This window comes from Rhamphochromis sp. 'chilingali' (genome assembly GCF_963969265.1).
Source record: "Rhamphochromis sp. 'chilingali' genome assembly, chromosome: 2".
NCBI lineage: Eukaryota > Metazoa > Chordata > Actinopteri > Cichliformes > Cichlidae > Rhamphochromis > Rhamphochromis sp. 'chilingali'.
Window position 1 is genome coordinate 53761257 of NC_137930.1, and position 13812 is coordinate 53775068.

General features: G+C 40.2%; 1 protein-coding gene across 14 annotated transcripts in view; it reads right to left on the minus strand.

The window, feature by feature from the left end:
• Positions 1-13812, minus strand: part of plekha5 (pleckstrin homology domain containing, family A member 5) — an 87454-nt gene that overhangs the window by 20947 nt on the left and 52695 nt on the right. For 12 of the 14 annotated variants that reach the window (XR_013970852.1, XM_080875769.1, XM_080875767.1 and 9 more), the window contains 5 exons: positions 6831-6951; positions 6583-6687; positions 4694-4766; positions 2888-2988; positions 1472-1587 (listed from right to left, as the gene is read on the minus strand). Coding sequence is in view for 13 of the 14 variants with exons in the window: in XM_080875769.1 (XP_080731895.1) it covers positions 1472-1587; positions 2888-2988; positions 4694-4766; positions 6583-6687; positions 6831-6951 (516 nt within the window). In the remaining variant the exon portion in view is untranslated. The other 2 variants (XM_080875759.1, XM_080875760.1) reach the window with 2 other exon arrangements.

A 13812-nucleotide genomic window follows, 5' to 3' on the forward strand; every position in this document is an offset into this window, starting at 1 on the left:
GTTTGAGCTGAGAAGCATTGCTGTTCGTCTTGCTTGGATGATGTCATACAAGCACATGTGGAAGTTTGCACCTAAGTATTCAGGCATCGTTCCTTCCTTTTGTTGTTCATGTAAAAACTGTTACAACCTCAGACAATAGGCTAAAATGTCTTTAATGTGATTAACCCTTACGTAAATCTGGGTGAGATGATTCATGTCCAACTAATTATTTGGTAGGAATTGCTGTAAACGATGTTTGATTCACATTTTTAGGTTTATACTACAATATACTACACAACTAATGTTGTGAATTCAGTTCAAACTAAAGCAAAGTGCACAATGCCTCTTCCAGCTGCCAGAGAAGGGGAGGCGTGTAAAAGGAAATCAGATATCTCCAGTAAAACAATACCTCAGCTGAGACACTTCAGAAAAGTGATGCTCAGATCCCAGTAATCCATTTGCTTCTCTCTTTTGCCTCCTGTCTAGAAGACCTGCATACCACTCTGTGCTCCCTAGCGAGTTATCTAGAGGTAATAGATGCCACTATGCCTTGACCTTAGACAGACATAAGGTCACAACTTCAAAGTTTGGCAAATTCCTCTCAGCAGCATGGCTCACTGGGTTAGCAATAAGAGAGCTGCAGAAAAGGCATTCCTTCAGAGTTTCCACTTGTATAGTTTCAAATAGCAGCACTAGTCACTTAATGACTTCTCCATCTTTCTGTGCCTCCACCAACCAAGCAGAGCACACATTTAGCCCTGCGAGCATTCAAGTTACACAACTGCAAAACAAACGATGAAGTAAATTTAAAAAAAAGATGAAATTACAGAACCTTTTTGTTTTGAACAATGTGTAGTTATATAAGATAATCTTATAGTAGCATCACACGGTCCCATTTAGCAGAGACTTTCAGAGGATTTCAGGCACTACTGCTCTGTGTAATTACACTGCTCGTTACTATTACGTTTCTGCTCGCCCATGTAAAAGCAGGGCATTAGACAGGCAGCCTGCCAAATGGCAGATATTTAACATAGTTTAAAAAAGAAGAAGGAAAAAAAAAACCCTGTCCTGATGAGTCAGTGATCCTGATCAGCCAGCGCAGCTGTGCACATCATCCCTTAAACCACCTGCATCATGCCTTCACAGTGCACCCACAGTCTTATGTATGTTACTCCATAATAAACTTTAGCGCTTGAAACAGTTACATAACATGAAAGAACATCGTAGCTTCTTCAACAAACCCAGAGACCAGAGATGTCAAAAGTGGGTGTTGAAGTGTTGCCGAAGAACTTAACAGGGAATTTAAAAGTACTCTCTTCCAGTACAAACAGAAATCAGAGTCTAGAAATGAACCACGTGATGCACAGCTGTTAGTACTAGTTTGAAGAACTGTCCTCAAATGGCTTTTTCAAAACCCCCCCCATGCGCTCGCAATTCAAAAATGACACACCCACTCAGCAAACATGACTTTATTGTCAAAGCTCTTACAAACCTTTTGACTGGCTCTGACTGCACGAGTGCAGCATCTGTCATCACTTTCATCCAAGATTCCATCTCTTTGGCTGTGTCTGTGCAAAAGTAGTACGTCCTCATGTTGGGATGTGTCGCCTGTTTTGACAGTACACGGGATCAAGGACAGGAAGAGTTATCCACACAGTTACCTGAAAGAGAGAAGACAAAAACTGGTTGACTAGGATTTTTAAGGTTTCCTCACAATAACAGGAGGGTAGAATATTGCATTTTACACACACACACACACACACACACGCACACACACACACACGCGCGCACACACGCGCACACACACTTTTTTTTTAGCAACTAATGGCAATCGGTGCTGACTTGTGAGATATTCTCTGCAGTTAATGATAATAAATCAAATCCTTAAGTCATGCTAGATTAGGGAAGTAAATCTGCCACAATACTTACCATTCAGTGCATTGTATGGCAGACACATGGTCGGTTGTCTCTTGGTTCCCTCGTGGTGAACAAACCAATATATTGTTAAAACAAACACAGGAAGAGACATAATGCTTCGTAAACAACCTCAATGTGCAGTTTTCCAATGTTTAAAAAAAGACAAGACTATAATTTTTCTAATTGCTTCACAATAATTTTTAGAAATAACACACTTACTGATATGACCTTTGGCCACAACAAGAGACAGGAAAAGTTGAGAATGAAAAATATACAGTCAAAAGGTCATCCCATTTCTGAGTGAATCACTGAACTGAAGAGCTTGTGTCCTGCTTTCATGCTTTTCTCTTTTCTAAGTCTTGTTTTGGGGGTTTTTTCAGCCTGAATCTAAGTTGGAAAAGGAGTGGGCTGTGTGGTTGGAGAGACCTTGAGCAGACTCCTGGGCGTCTGTGTTTGGCTGTGCTTGGCAGGACAACTTTGTTGTCTCTTTGGGTTTATGAAGAACCCACAGTCAAATCCTTTACACACCACTGTGATCTCATATTATAAGTCCGTTGCCCTGAAACTTGAATCCTGCGAGTCAACTTATAGCATCATAGTACTGTAGTCCTACCTCACTGCTGTCAGTAGTCAGTGTAGAAATATGAGTCGTACTTTAGTTGTTAGCATTAGCGACTAAACATCTCGCTTTGTCAATCAACCAAAACTTCTGAAGTAACAACCAACATGTTAAATAGGAAATAAAACCTAGAAACTGCTCAACATGTCTAAAAATACACATACATATATTGTGAGATCACGATAAGAGCCACTGCAGCACCAGTTTTAAAATGTACCTTCTGTGAGACTTGCACATTTATTTTTATGGCCTTATCTACAAGTTTTTCCATTTTCTCTAGAAAACTAATTCCTGTCTTTTCTTCTTTAAGTGTAATAAACCATAAAATATGCAGCCTAACAAAGTCTGACAGGAATGAAAACATGCACTGACCTTGAAGGCATATTTTCTGGTAATGTGATCGTCCACAGACAACATGGATATACGAAAGCTTGGCAGGAGGATACTGCCGAGAATCCCCTCCTCTTTTTCATCTACAGAGGAAAAACAAAACACAGTGTGTATATATATATATACACACTATATTGTCAACTCTTATCTTAAAGCGTTATTTGTAAACAGGACGCAAGTCAAGTGGACTGTGAAAGGAAAAACTGTGCAGTGTTTTGGTCAGATAAACATAGGATACCAAGTCAAAACATTGGAAAAGATGAGCACTGATTCAGTTCTGTATGCAGCTAGGCTGCTCTAATCCTCATTAAGTTAACAGACAGGGTTCCACATTGACAATTGTGCACACTCCACATGGGGGGGGATTAGATTGGGTCCCAAGTTTAAGCAGAGTAGCTTACTCTCCAAATTCCATAAAAGCAAACTGTACTGCTTACCCAAAACAGTGCAGGAAAACAAAACAGTGACTGCTGCAATCCCTTATAGGCATGGACTTTGTCTGGTTTATGTGCAAGTTTGCATGTGTGTTAATCAAAACCATTATGTTAGAGTCAAAGTCTTTTAACACATATTGGCGATGATGGAATGAATAAGGCTGATCATGAATAAAGTTCAACATTGTGAGTAATATTTAGGGAAATATATGTTAACATCAATCTGGACATTCCCAAACATATCAGAAGTCGAGCTGTTTGCTCAGAAGTTGTGTTAGAGACCTGCCTCGCTTAACTGATTTTCAAAAGAGGGGCGGATGGATTTTTGACAGCGTCACCTGTCTGCAACCAACCGGGCTCTTTGCCACTGCCTCTTTCAAAAAACACAACAGGCAGAGGGGCTTCAGCAGAGCAGTCTCATCATGGGATATCCTGATGCGCAGAAATAGAGTGATAACTACAACAGCAGATAACGGATGTATTCAGATGAAGCAGCAGAGTTCACGACCTCTCTGCCCACTCTCTGCTGATGGATACAGTTTCTCAACATATCCATCTGGATAAAGCCTTTGGGTCCGCCGCTGTCCGCGGCTTTTGTCAGTCAGTGGGTGGAAAGAAGGCGACGGGAATGGCAGACACCAGAAATAACACAGACTGGATGTCATCCTGATCAGCAGAAATGACGACTACATCTGCATAAAGCGGCGGCACTGGGAAGTGCAGCCTTGTACAAAGGTAAGGCTTGTATTTTCTCACAGTTTCAAACAGCACACCTAGTTTACACTTGGTCTACACTTTAAACATTCTCCAAACAGAGATGTGTCAAAATTAGATGTGAAGATTGGTCCAACATGAGAGAACAGCCATTAAAATCACATTTTAATCAATAATAGATTATATAAAATCGATAAATCGCATCGAAATGTCCACACATTTTACAAAAATGCAAACTACAGTAAGTGAGTGTAACTACTACTAACACTACTTTCAGACTCCTATCATGTAAAAGCATGAATGATGACATGACTTGCATAAAAAGGAATCATTCAATAAACTTGTTTCATCTTGTTTCATCATGACTTAACATTAAGTGTGGAATCCTATTAGTATGCTTTAATGTTTAACTCTGCATCCAGGTCTTGCGTAAGGACCTGGCTTTGCTTGATGGAAAAAAAGGTGATGTTGCAAGCTTTTTCACCTGATAAGTCTCCTCAGTTGGTCCTGACATGTTCTTTATCACAGGGACTCAGACATAACAATGATGAGAAAAGGCATCGCTTGTTGTTGAAGATCACAAAAGCACTTGAACTATTAATCGACAACCGGTGCCGCTAGATGACAGGACTGAACTCACCTCTGTAGTAGAAGAGGCAGAGGTCAGAAAGGACAAACCACCTCTTCTTCCATAGCTTCATCCCTGTACTGTCCTGAAAAGACACCAGAGCAATAGAGGACATTAACTCCACAAATGTTTGGGGCTTTGATTTTTTTCTAATATCTTTGTCTTTTTTTATCCTATTCAGCACATGCTGTAGTCCTGTGATACAATCCTTTCCATGTGATCAATTGTTTGCTACATCATCTCTAAGGATTAACAGCCAATCACTTCTTTGTTGTATTACATAATTGTGTACGACTTTCTAGGTTTCCAGCTGAGACAGGTCACCATTTTGCATTTGTGATCCAAAATGCCTCTCTGAACTTTGGAAATTATGAAATAACCCCTTGCTTAAATGAAGACGGGTTATGGAAGTCATCCGATCAGCACTGCAAAATTTCGGACTCTCAAATTTAGCTATTTTTGGCCTGAGATGGGGAAAGTTAATTTGTGGCATGAAACAAAGACAATGCAACACACACACACACAAACTTCCTCTGCTTAAGTTGTTCTTCAGTATCAGCTCAAAGCCTTTAACGCTGCTGCCTGAAAAAGATGAAGGGTGAAGTAAAGGGTATTAACTCCCTGGTTTACTTTAATGGAAAACTTGAGCAAAGTCCTTAATCGTAGCCTCCACCAGGAGACAAAAGCAGGAGGGGGGATCTTAACAACTCTGTCATTATGGTCAAACGGCATGTGGGCTGCAGTTTACTTGAAATGGAAATTCACTTCCACAAACCAGAATGGTTAAAACATTAGTATCAAGAGAGATTCAAAATACCAGATGCTGCGCCGTATGTTCATAAAAGAGGTAGATGTGAAATGTAACAAGTTTTAAAGATCTTGTGTCCACCACCTTTCCTCAATTAAATCCAGGTCTTAACCCCCCCTTTTTTGAATGTCAGTAGCAGAAGAATAAATAAACTTTATCAAAAAGTTCTGTCGAATCTTGCTCTCTGGAGGCTTTCGCTATCACATCAATCACTGCGGCACTTTGTTCTAGCAGCGGACCAACCGAAGGACTGCAGCTTCCCCTCAGCCAAGGACTTCAATGGCTTCCAGTTTTCAATGAGGCAGGGAAATAAAAGTGCAAATCCAGCTTTTATTCAGGCTAGCAGATTTGTGAGTCTTTTGCTTGATCTACGTCACCCTGATTGATGTTTCCAAAGAAAAAAGCAGCTGGCAGCTGCACCAAAGGAGCCCATCGTGTGCTCACAAAACTGCACAGGGTGCCTGCAATCACCGCTAAATGAAACTCCCAGTTAGGATGCACAAGGGTGTCCGGTCTGGCCCCTTTTTACTCTTCTGTAAGTAACCAGGGAGGTTTGCATTCATACAGTGGCCCTGCTGGATGAGCAAAAACAGAGATGCACAAAGAAATGCTCAGATTGTGCTCATCTTAAGACTACTGCTGCTGCTGCATAACCACTTGCAGTTAAAAATGGAAACAGACCCAACACTGTTTTATATTATCACCTTTGTATAGCCAAGCTTTTCCTTGCCTCTGACTCCAAAGATAATACTATCCAGCAGAAATCAGGGGAGCTCCTGACGTGAGCATGCTCGGACTAATAATGCTAACATGCTGTTTAACGTATTTTTTCCATGTTTATCAACTTTATTGATATTTTGCACTTTCACACAAATTGTTAACAGGGTGGTGTAAGACAAAAGGTCAGGGTATAACCAAAAAGATTTCTGCAAAAATCCATCCGCACGTTGATACATTTCAGTTATAACCACAGTGGTTTAAAAATATTGATACACACATGCGTCGAAGAAAACAAATTGTATGATCTGTCCTTTAAATTTCTGATTGCATTTTCTGGAGTAAAGATTACCTGGAGCCGTGCACTCCTACTCACCTGTTTATACAGCCAGTTTCTCTTGATAACCGGGGCACCGGGATTCCTCCTGATGGAGTTGGATCGTTTCCCGAAGTTGTGAATTTTTTTAGAAGGTCTTGAGGGCTACAAGTTAAATCAAATTAAGCTCAACACACACACGGAAAAGAAACATCTAGATGTTTTAAGCCATTAAAATGTGATCCACTTGTTTTTCCCATTATTTTCTAACATAACAGGCATGAATCGTAAGCCCCCCTGTCACTCACCCTTCCTCCGGGGCTACTGGGGTTTGCAGCTTGCTCCGAGCCGCCCGTGTAGTTAGAGGCCTCACTCATGGTGCTTACTGGTCGTTCCTTCTTCTCATTCGCCGGCACTTTGGAAGCAGATCTAAACAAAACGCACAACATGCCAAGAGCAGACAAGCAAGTCATTAATCAGAAATAGACACTGTGTTATATCCAACATATTTATCTCCAGTGACCTTCAGAGGAGCAGGAATATGAGCAGGCAGCCCTTATCATATGTTTCCCTGTCTGTCCTCTGAAGTTCAAGCTCTGTTATAATGAGATCTCAACATGGGCTTATGAATCAAACCAATTACTCCCACCCTGTCACTGCTGATACATTTTAAGTTCTCTAAGAGCTTAAAGTGAATGTCCTGCAAAGTGCGCCTGACATATCCAGAAGCAGCAGCTGCAGCAGTGAACAGGGTCAGGATGTTTCTTAAAAGACAAAATCTGTCTTATTTTTAAAGGAAAAGCATAACAGGATCAGTAATTGTGGCATATGAAAGAACACCACGTGAATAAGCAGTACACGACCCACGGAGATGTCCTACATTCACTAAGATAGGAACAATGCTGTGGTCCAGTGGGAACAAGGCATGAAAACCAAAGGGGATCAAAAATACTGCAGCAGTGATATCTCCACAGATCCAGTGATTCTGCTGCACGTAAGGGCTGAAACTGCTGACTCTGCATTAAAAACACTCCCCGATCTAACCGAGCCATGTGATCAACAATATAACATTTGTACGGTCCAGATCATGTTTTATCACCAAGTTCCATCTTTCAGTGCAACCGTCTGTTAGAAATGCAACAAGAAAACATAAGAAAACATAAGCATTCAATTAGAAACAGTTCAAACCATGCGGTCATACCCAAGGTGCACAAACACAAAAAGGGGATCACGATGGACGACCATACGTGACACACACAGGATGTTCATTCCCGTGCAGCAAAGGGACAGATCTGATGTCACCTGGAAACTCCTCGAAACAATGACTATTACAGACCGACCCGGTCTTACCGGCATTTAGAAGGAAAGCTACGTACAGTAGTTAGTTAGACGGGAAAGCTTAGTTAGAAAAAGCAGCAGTATGTTATTAATGTTTTCTGATAATTTCAGATATGAAAGTATGTGACTAGATATATGGATACACATACACGAGTGACGAGTGACTAACTCATTTATCTAAAGAAAAGGCGCTTTTACAGATGGGTGAGTAACTACTGAGATTTGCCTTCTTCTCAGTCCAATAAATTTGCTTCTGAAAATGAGGTCTAAACGTTTTGAGCACTTCCACTGACTCATGAAATCCTTATTAAAGCATAATCAATGGTGAGTCAAATTGTCATCTAATAAAGGTCGGGAAGGATGGAACGTGTGAAATGACTGCACTGTAAGAGATATAGTGCTTTATTTGATGCTCTATTTGGCATCACGACACGTCTAGGCTCTCGGCTACAGATAATTAGCTTGGAAGTGATAATCATTCCGCATGCAATCAAACCGAGAAGATACAAATGTGTCAATTTGATAGCTTTAATGTAAGAGCTGGCCTTCGACTATAGGCACATTAAAAACAAAATTGAGAAATTACTTTGCATTACAGCCCTGACAACCTAAAACACCCACACTACAATACATATTCTATTTGGAAATTTCAGTGCTTATTGGAAAAGCAAACAGAATACAACATAAAAATCGAATCTAATATGAAAAATAAGGAACACGTAATCATTACAGATCTTTTTACAAGTGACTGAACACATGCACACACACAAAAAAAGATATTCCTAATCACACTAGAAACATGTACGGAAGATTTGCAGAATACCAAACCAACACCAGTCATTTGCAATTTACCAACATGAAAAAATAAATAAATCTATAATCAATAGTGTTCTTCTCTGATCAACATCCTAAAAATTAAGGATGCATCACTATGAAACGTTTCACTGAAACCAGTATTTAAAAGAAAGAACTCAACAATAAGGTTCGGGAGTAAAAATCCATTTCATACTCTATCACAAAGAGTTATAAGCCATAAAGCTCATACGGTGTGACACTTATATAGCCCCTTTCTACTCAATCCTTTGCAGTGAAAGCACTTTCTACTACAAGCTTCATTCATACGGTGATTTATCTGCACAAAAAAGCACTTATCGAACATTCACAAAGAGACACACGCCGATAGACGCATCAGGGACAACTTGGGTTTCAGCATCTTCCCCAAGGCTAGTTTGACACATAGACTGGAGGAGCCGAGGAGCAACCCACTGACCTTCCGATCTGCTGGACAATCTATTCAACCACCTGAGCTGCATCCATCCCTTTCAGCTCTTTACCACACTTTGAACATTTAGCCTGTGCAAAATTGATGTGACACAGCAGATATATATCATCCACCGCCATCAGTAAATGCCATCTTATTTGCAAATACACCGGCATCAGCCTTCAAAGTGTTACACACAGGATGTTCAGCTAATATCAGCTGATATCAATACTCGGCCAATGAATTGAGCAGTGTTCCCAGGGCCTCACCAGTAATTATTTCACAGTTATTTAGAGTCAAAACACCACAAACACATACATGTGCACACACAATGAAAACCAACACATTCCTATATTTTGTTTAACTTTCGTTTATTTCGTGTAAAATGATACAATAATACCCACATGGCTTATATGCCACTATTCATACTCTTATCATGCTGTTTTGAATGCCTGTCTGTTTTCAATTCCTGTTGTCTGGTTTAGGATGGGGCTTGCCTCCTGACAGCACTGCCCACAGTGGAAATCACTGTATAGTGAAATACCACGGGCAACACTCGCCGCTGTGTTCACCAGAGCTCAATGTCAACAACAAAGTCAATGAACCCAAAAGTCAAGCTGAAAAGGCCATGTGACGTTCTGTTTTCAGCAATGTCGAGCTGCTCTGTTACCTACGGGAAGGAAGGTCTGTACAGCGTGCCAGTCTGTCTTAAGATCAATGTCGCGGCAACAGTTTTTCCATTTTAGTTTTCGCCAGTGTCATTATAGTTTTCAACACTAAACACTCTCAAATGAGACCGAGAACTGAACATCAGATCTTAAGGTTGAACTCTAAATATTCCGCACAGAGTAAAAGTTGAAATTAGGCGAACTGTGCAATCAACCTTTTGTCTAATAGAGCCATTATTGTAGACAAACAAAATAGATGTTGCTGCATCAATTCAACAAACTTGTATGTGTTAAAAGTGACAGATACAGGCTGCCCCTTGCATGGATTTTCTGTGTCTGTGTAAATGTGGGGGTCTGTGTGTGCAGAAAGAGCAGGGATTAGACTGTCACTGAAGCCTAGCACTCTAAGCACACTGGGGGGAAAAAAACAAAACACTGAACGAAGAGGCTGAGGCCGCATTTTAAAATGACCACACAGCATTTCTAAAGAGACGAGGCGGCTCTAAAACACCTTTGTGTGCTGCTGAACTGCGCCTTTATCTTTTTAATGAACAAAAGGTTGGAACACAAGGGAAGCATAATCAGATCTGTAACAGTGTAACTAGGTCCACTGGTGTAGAGCAGAACAGAGCTGGATCGTGCACCAAAGATTTACAGATACTAAAGGTTCTAAACCGAGATCAACTAAACCCCTTTTTGCTGTGGGTCCACATTACCCACATTATTATTACCCTACTTACAGAACTAATAACATATGAAACCGTGGAGCCTTAACCGGTAACAACAAGAGCGCTCACTCTCTGGGCATTATTTACTTGCTCTGGGAACAGTATGTTGCATACTCTTATTCTTTGTTCTTTTTAAGAACTTTAGAGGTTTATAGGGCAGTACAGCGACCTTTTGTAATTTGCCCTTTTCAAATCCATTTTAATATGCTTAACATTAAAATATGTATTTTTTTTAATCCATCTTTTTTATCTATTTTTTAGTTATGCAGCTAGAGTAGAGTCTGTGGTGTTCAAAACAGGTGTGTTGTCAGCAGGGAAGCTGCAAAGTGCCACTCATAACATGGCTGAAGGGTTTTTCTCCCATTTCTTCATTAACGTTTTCATTTTCGTTAATCGGCTGTAATAAATGCTAATACAGATGGATTGGCAAAAGGCTAATGTTGGCCAATTATATTGGTCCACAGACTTAAAAAAAAACAAAAAAAAAAAAAACAGTATGCTTTCAACAAAGAAGAGTCAGTGGTACAAAAGATGATTTGTCTGACAGCTCGGCTTTTATAAAGGATGTGCAGCTTGACTTTAGCTCAGGAAATGTTAGTAATGATCTCCTTGGGGTCTGTTCATAAAGTTTAGTTGAACAAAAGAAATGTTTCAGACAGTTAGATACACATCATGGGATTTTGTAGTACAAGTATATTGCAGAGTCTATTGTTAGTGCGCAACAACGACAAATATTAACAGACAAACACATTTAAGTTGTTTTACATTAAAAGAAACGGTGCAGTCATCCAGCTGTGCTTGAGAGACACATTTCCACATTTTACACCACAAAACAGAGGGAAAACAAATTTGTTGAGATTGGGTTTTGAGGACTACTGTAATCAGGTAACACTTGCTCAAATACTACTCGGTCAGGAAACGTTTATCTCATCTTATTTTGCATCATGTCATTATGTATCAAGATAGTGACAAGTAGGGCTGCCACAAACGATTATTTTGATTAGTCGACTAATCAGATCATGCATCCATTGGACGTAAAACGTACAGCTTATTGAACCAGCATGCACCTGCTCTTATATAACTATCATTAGCTTACAGCTTTAAGTGTTTAAGGTGCTAACTAAAAATAAAGATAAGATGATAGTTTATTAAATTGTAATGACATTTGCAGACTGTTTCGGTGAAGTTTAATAAACTCAGCTGTCTGCTCCTTGCTATCTAAAATATAACGGGACACCGGAGTAAATTCTCGAGCATCTCACACTTCTGATAATCAGTTGTCTGCTTGACGTTTATTCAGCTGTGTAAAAAAACTATAACTTTAAATCTCAGCCAAACAGATTTACTCAGGAACAAGTAAAATACTGAAAAAAGCCAAACAATAACAGTTTTAAGTTATCTAAGTGAATTATATATCACGTTTAACCTGAGTAGTGAAAGACGGCGGTGGGTTTGAAAACGATTTGCCGGGAGTCCAGTGTTCTCTCCAGCTCTAGTGAGCCTTGAACCCCGGCTCGCTATCGAGCTGGTGGGTAACAGACGTCTCCGAAAACGTCGGAGCGCTTTTGAAAATATGTGGTGTCTTGATAAACTAAGCAGATATTTGAGGTTTACACAGCTACATTCTGAAAACATGTTAAACGTTTATTTTGTGACCCAGAAAGAATAATAAGAGTAATATTAAAACTAACTAGCTGCCGCCATTGTTGGAAACTGAGCTGGGCTGCGCTATGAATTCTGGGACACTGCTTCTTCTTCGGGGTTTAACAGAAGCTGGCATCCTTGTACATGCAGTGCTGCCATCTCCTGTTTCAGTCCGTTATTACACTCTTAAATCCTACTACTTATTCCTGCGTCTTTTGGGATCTTACAAAGCTTCAAACAACGCGTCGACTATTAAATTAGTTGTCAACGATTTTGATAGTCGACATAATCGTGACTAGTCGACTAATCGTGGCAGCCCTAGGGACAAGTAAGCTGAAAATTAAAATGATTAAAGTAGCAAATTTAGCTAAAGGACAACCTGTAATAAGAAAAATCAACCCAACACTACAGTAAAACAGCCCTGTTTTTAACATTGTCCCTAACACTCCAATGGACACATACATTTTAAATGAACAGCTAGTACGGTACGCAGTAAACTGCACTGTGAAACAGCTGACACGCTGAACACGTGGTGAGACTGCGTTTTGGTCAACATTTTTACATGTGAGTTGCTGTAAACAAATACCTCCTGTTAGCCTGCACATGATCATGCAGAACACTAAAAACAGGAAAACATTTACACAGTATAACAGAATGGTGAAGCTGACAATGAGAGATATGGGTACAGTCACATGGCACATACAGCACTTTAGTGGTAACTTCACACATCGCACCACAGCTGTATGTATGACACATGAGTGATACAGCCTCTTAATGAATATTATAGCAGTTTGAGAACACTAATGTGCAAATAATAGCTTTAATTATACCCTGCGTAGCAATGTAGCAGTGACAGTGTCATGTGTTCCTGTCACACATTTATGTAACTGAAGACTACAAACTGAACCTTGAAGTGAAACTCACAATAACTAAAGAAATAGAGAAATAAAGAAAGGGAAACTGTTCCTGGTTACTGTTCTTAGCTATGTTAACATAAAGAGCAGCTTTGTTTTGTTAATACTTTTCAGAATGTGAAATCAGTCTCTTGATAAGTGACAGCTTTCCAGAACAAAGCGGTATAATTACAGTATTATTAGAATTTCCTGTTGAAAGTGTAGCAATTGACTAGCCAGAGACTGGAAATGGTTGATTTTCAGTGTGCACAGCCTGAACTGGTGACCAGCCGGTCAGCCTCTCATGTCTGATTGCCAGCTGATCTGTTTTATTCATGTGCAGATCCTGTACACACTCACGGCCACATGCTAACATGTCGTTATCGTGGGAGCTCTTCACTGTGACTGAAGACCCAGAGTTCAGCAAAGTAAACCACAGGGAGACCGGCGGAAAAACAATTCTAACGACAAACCTAATGAGACATTTAAATCACCCTAACCCGGCTCAACGTGAACATTTTAAAGACACTAACAAAGAAAAAACAGCTAACGCTATCCAGCGCTCAGGGCCATCTCCAAGCCAACAGCCTCAATATGAGCCTCAGTATGAGCGGTCAATGGATCAAGCGATTATGAGGGAAATTACAAGGGACAAGTGAAAAAGAGAGAAAGTTAAAAGGTAACACGTAGGGACAGGTTGGAGTGGAGCTAAACCCGGGCCTCTGCAGTAGCCTTTTGGCACATGGATCAGTTGCTCA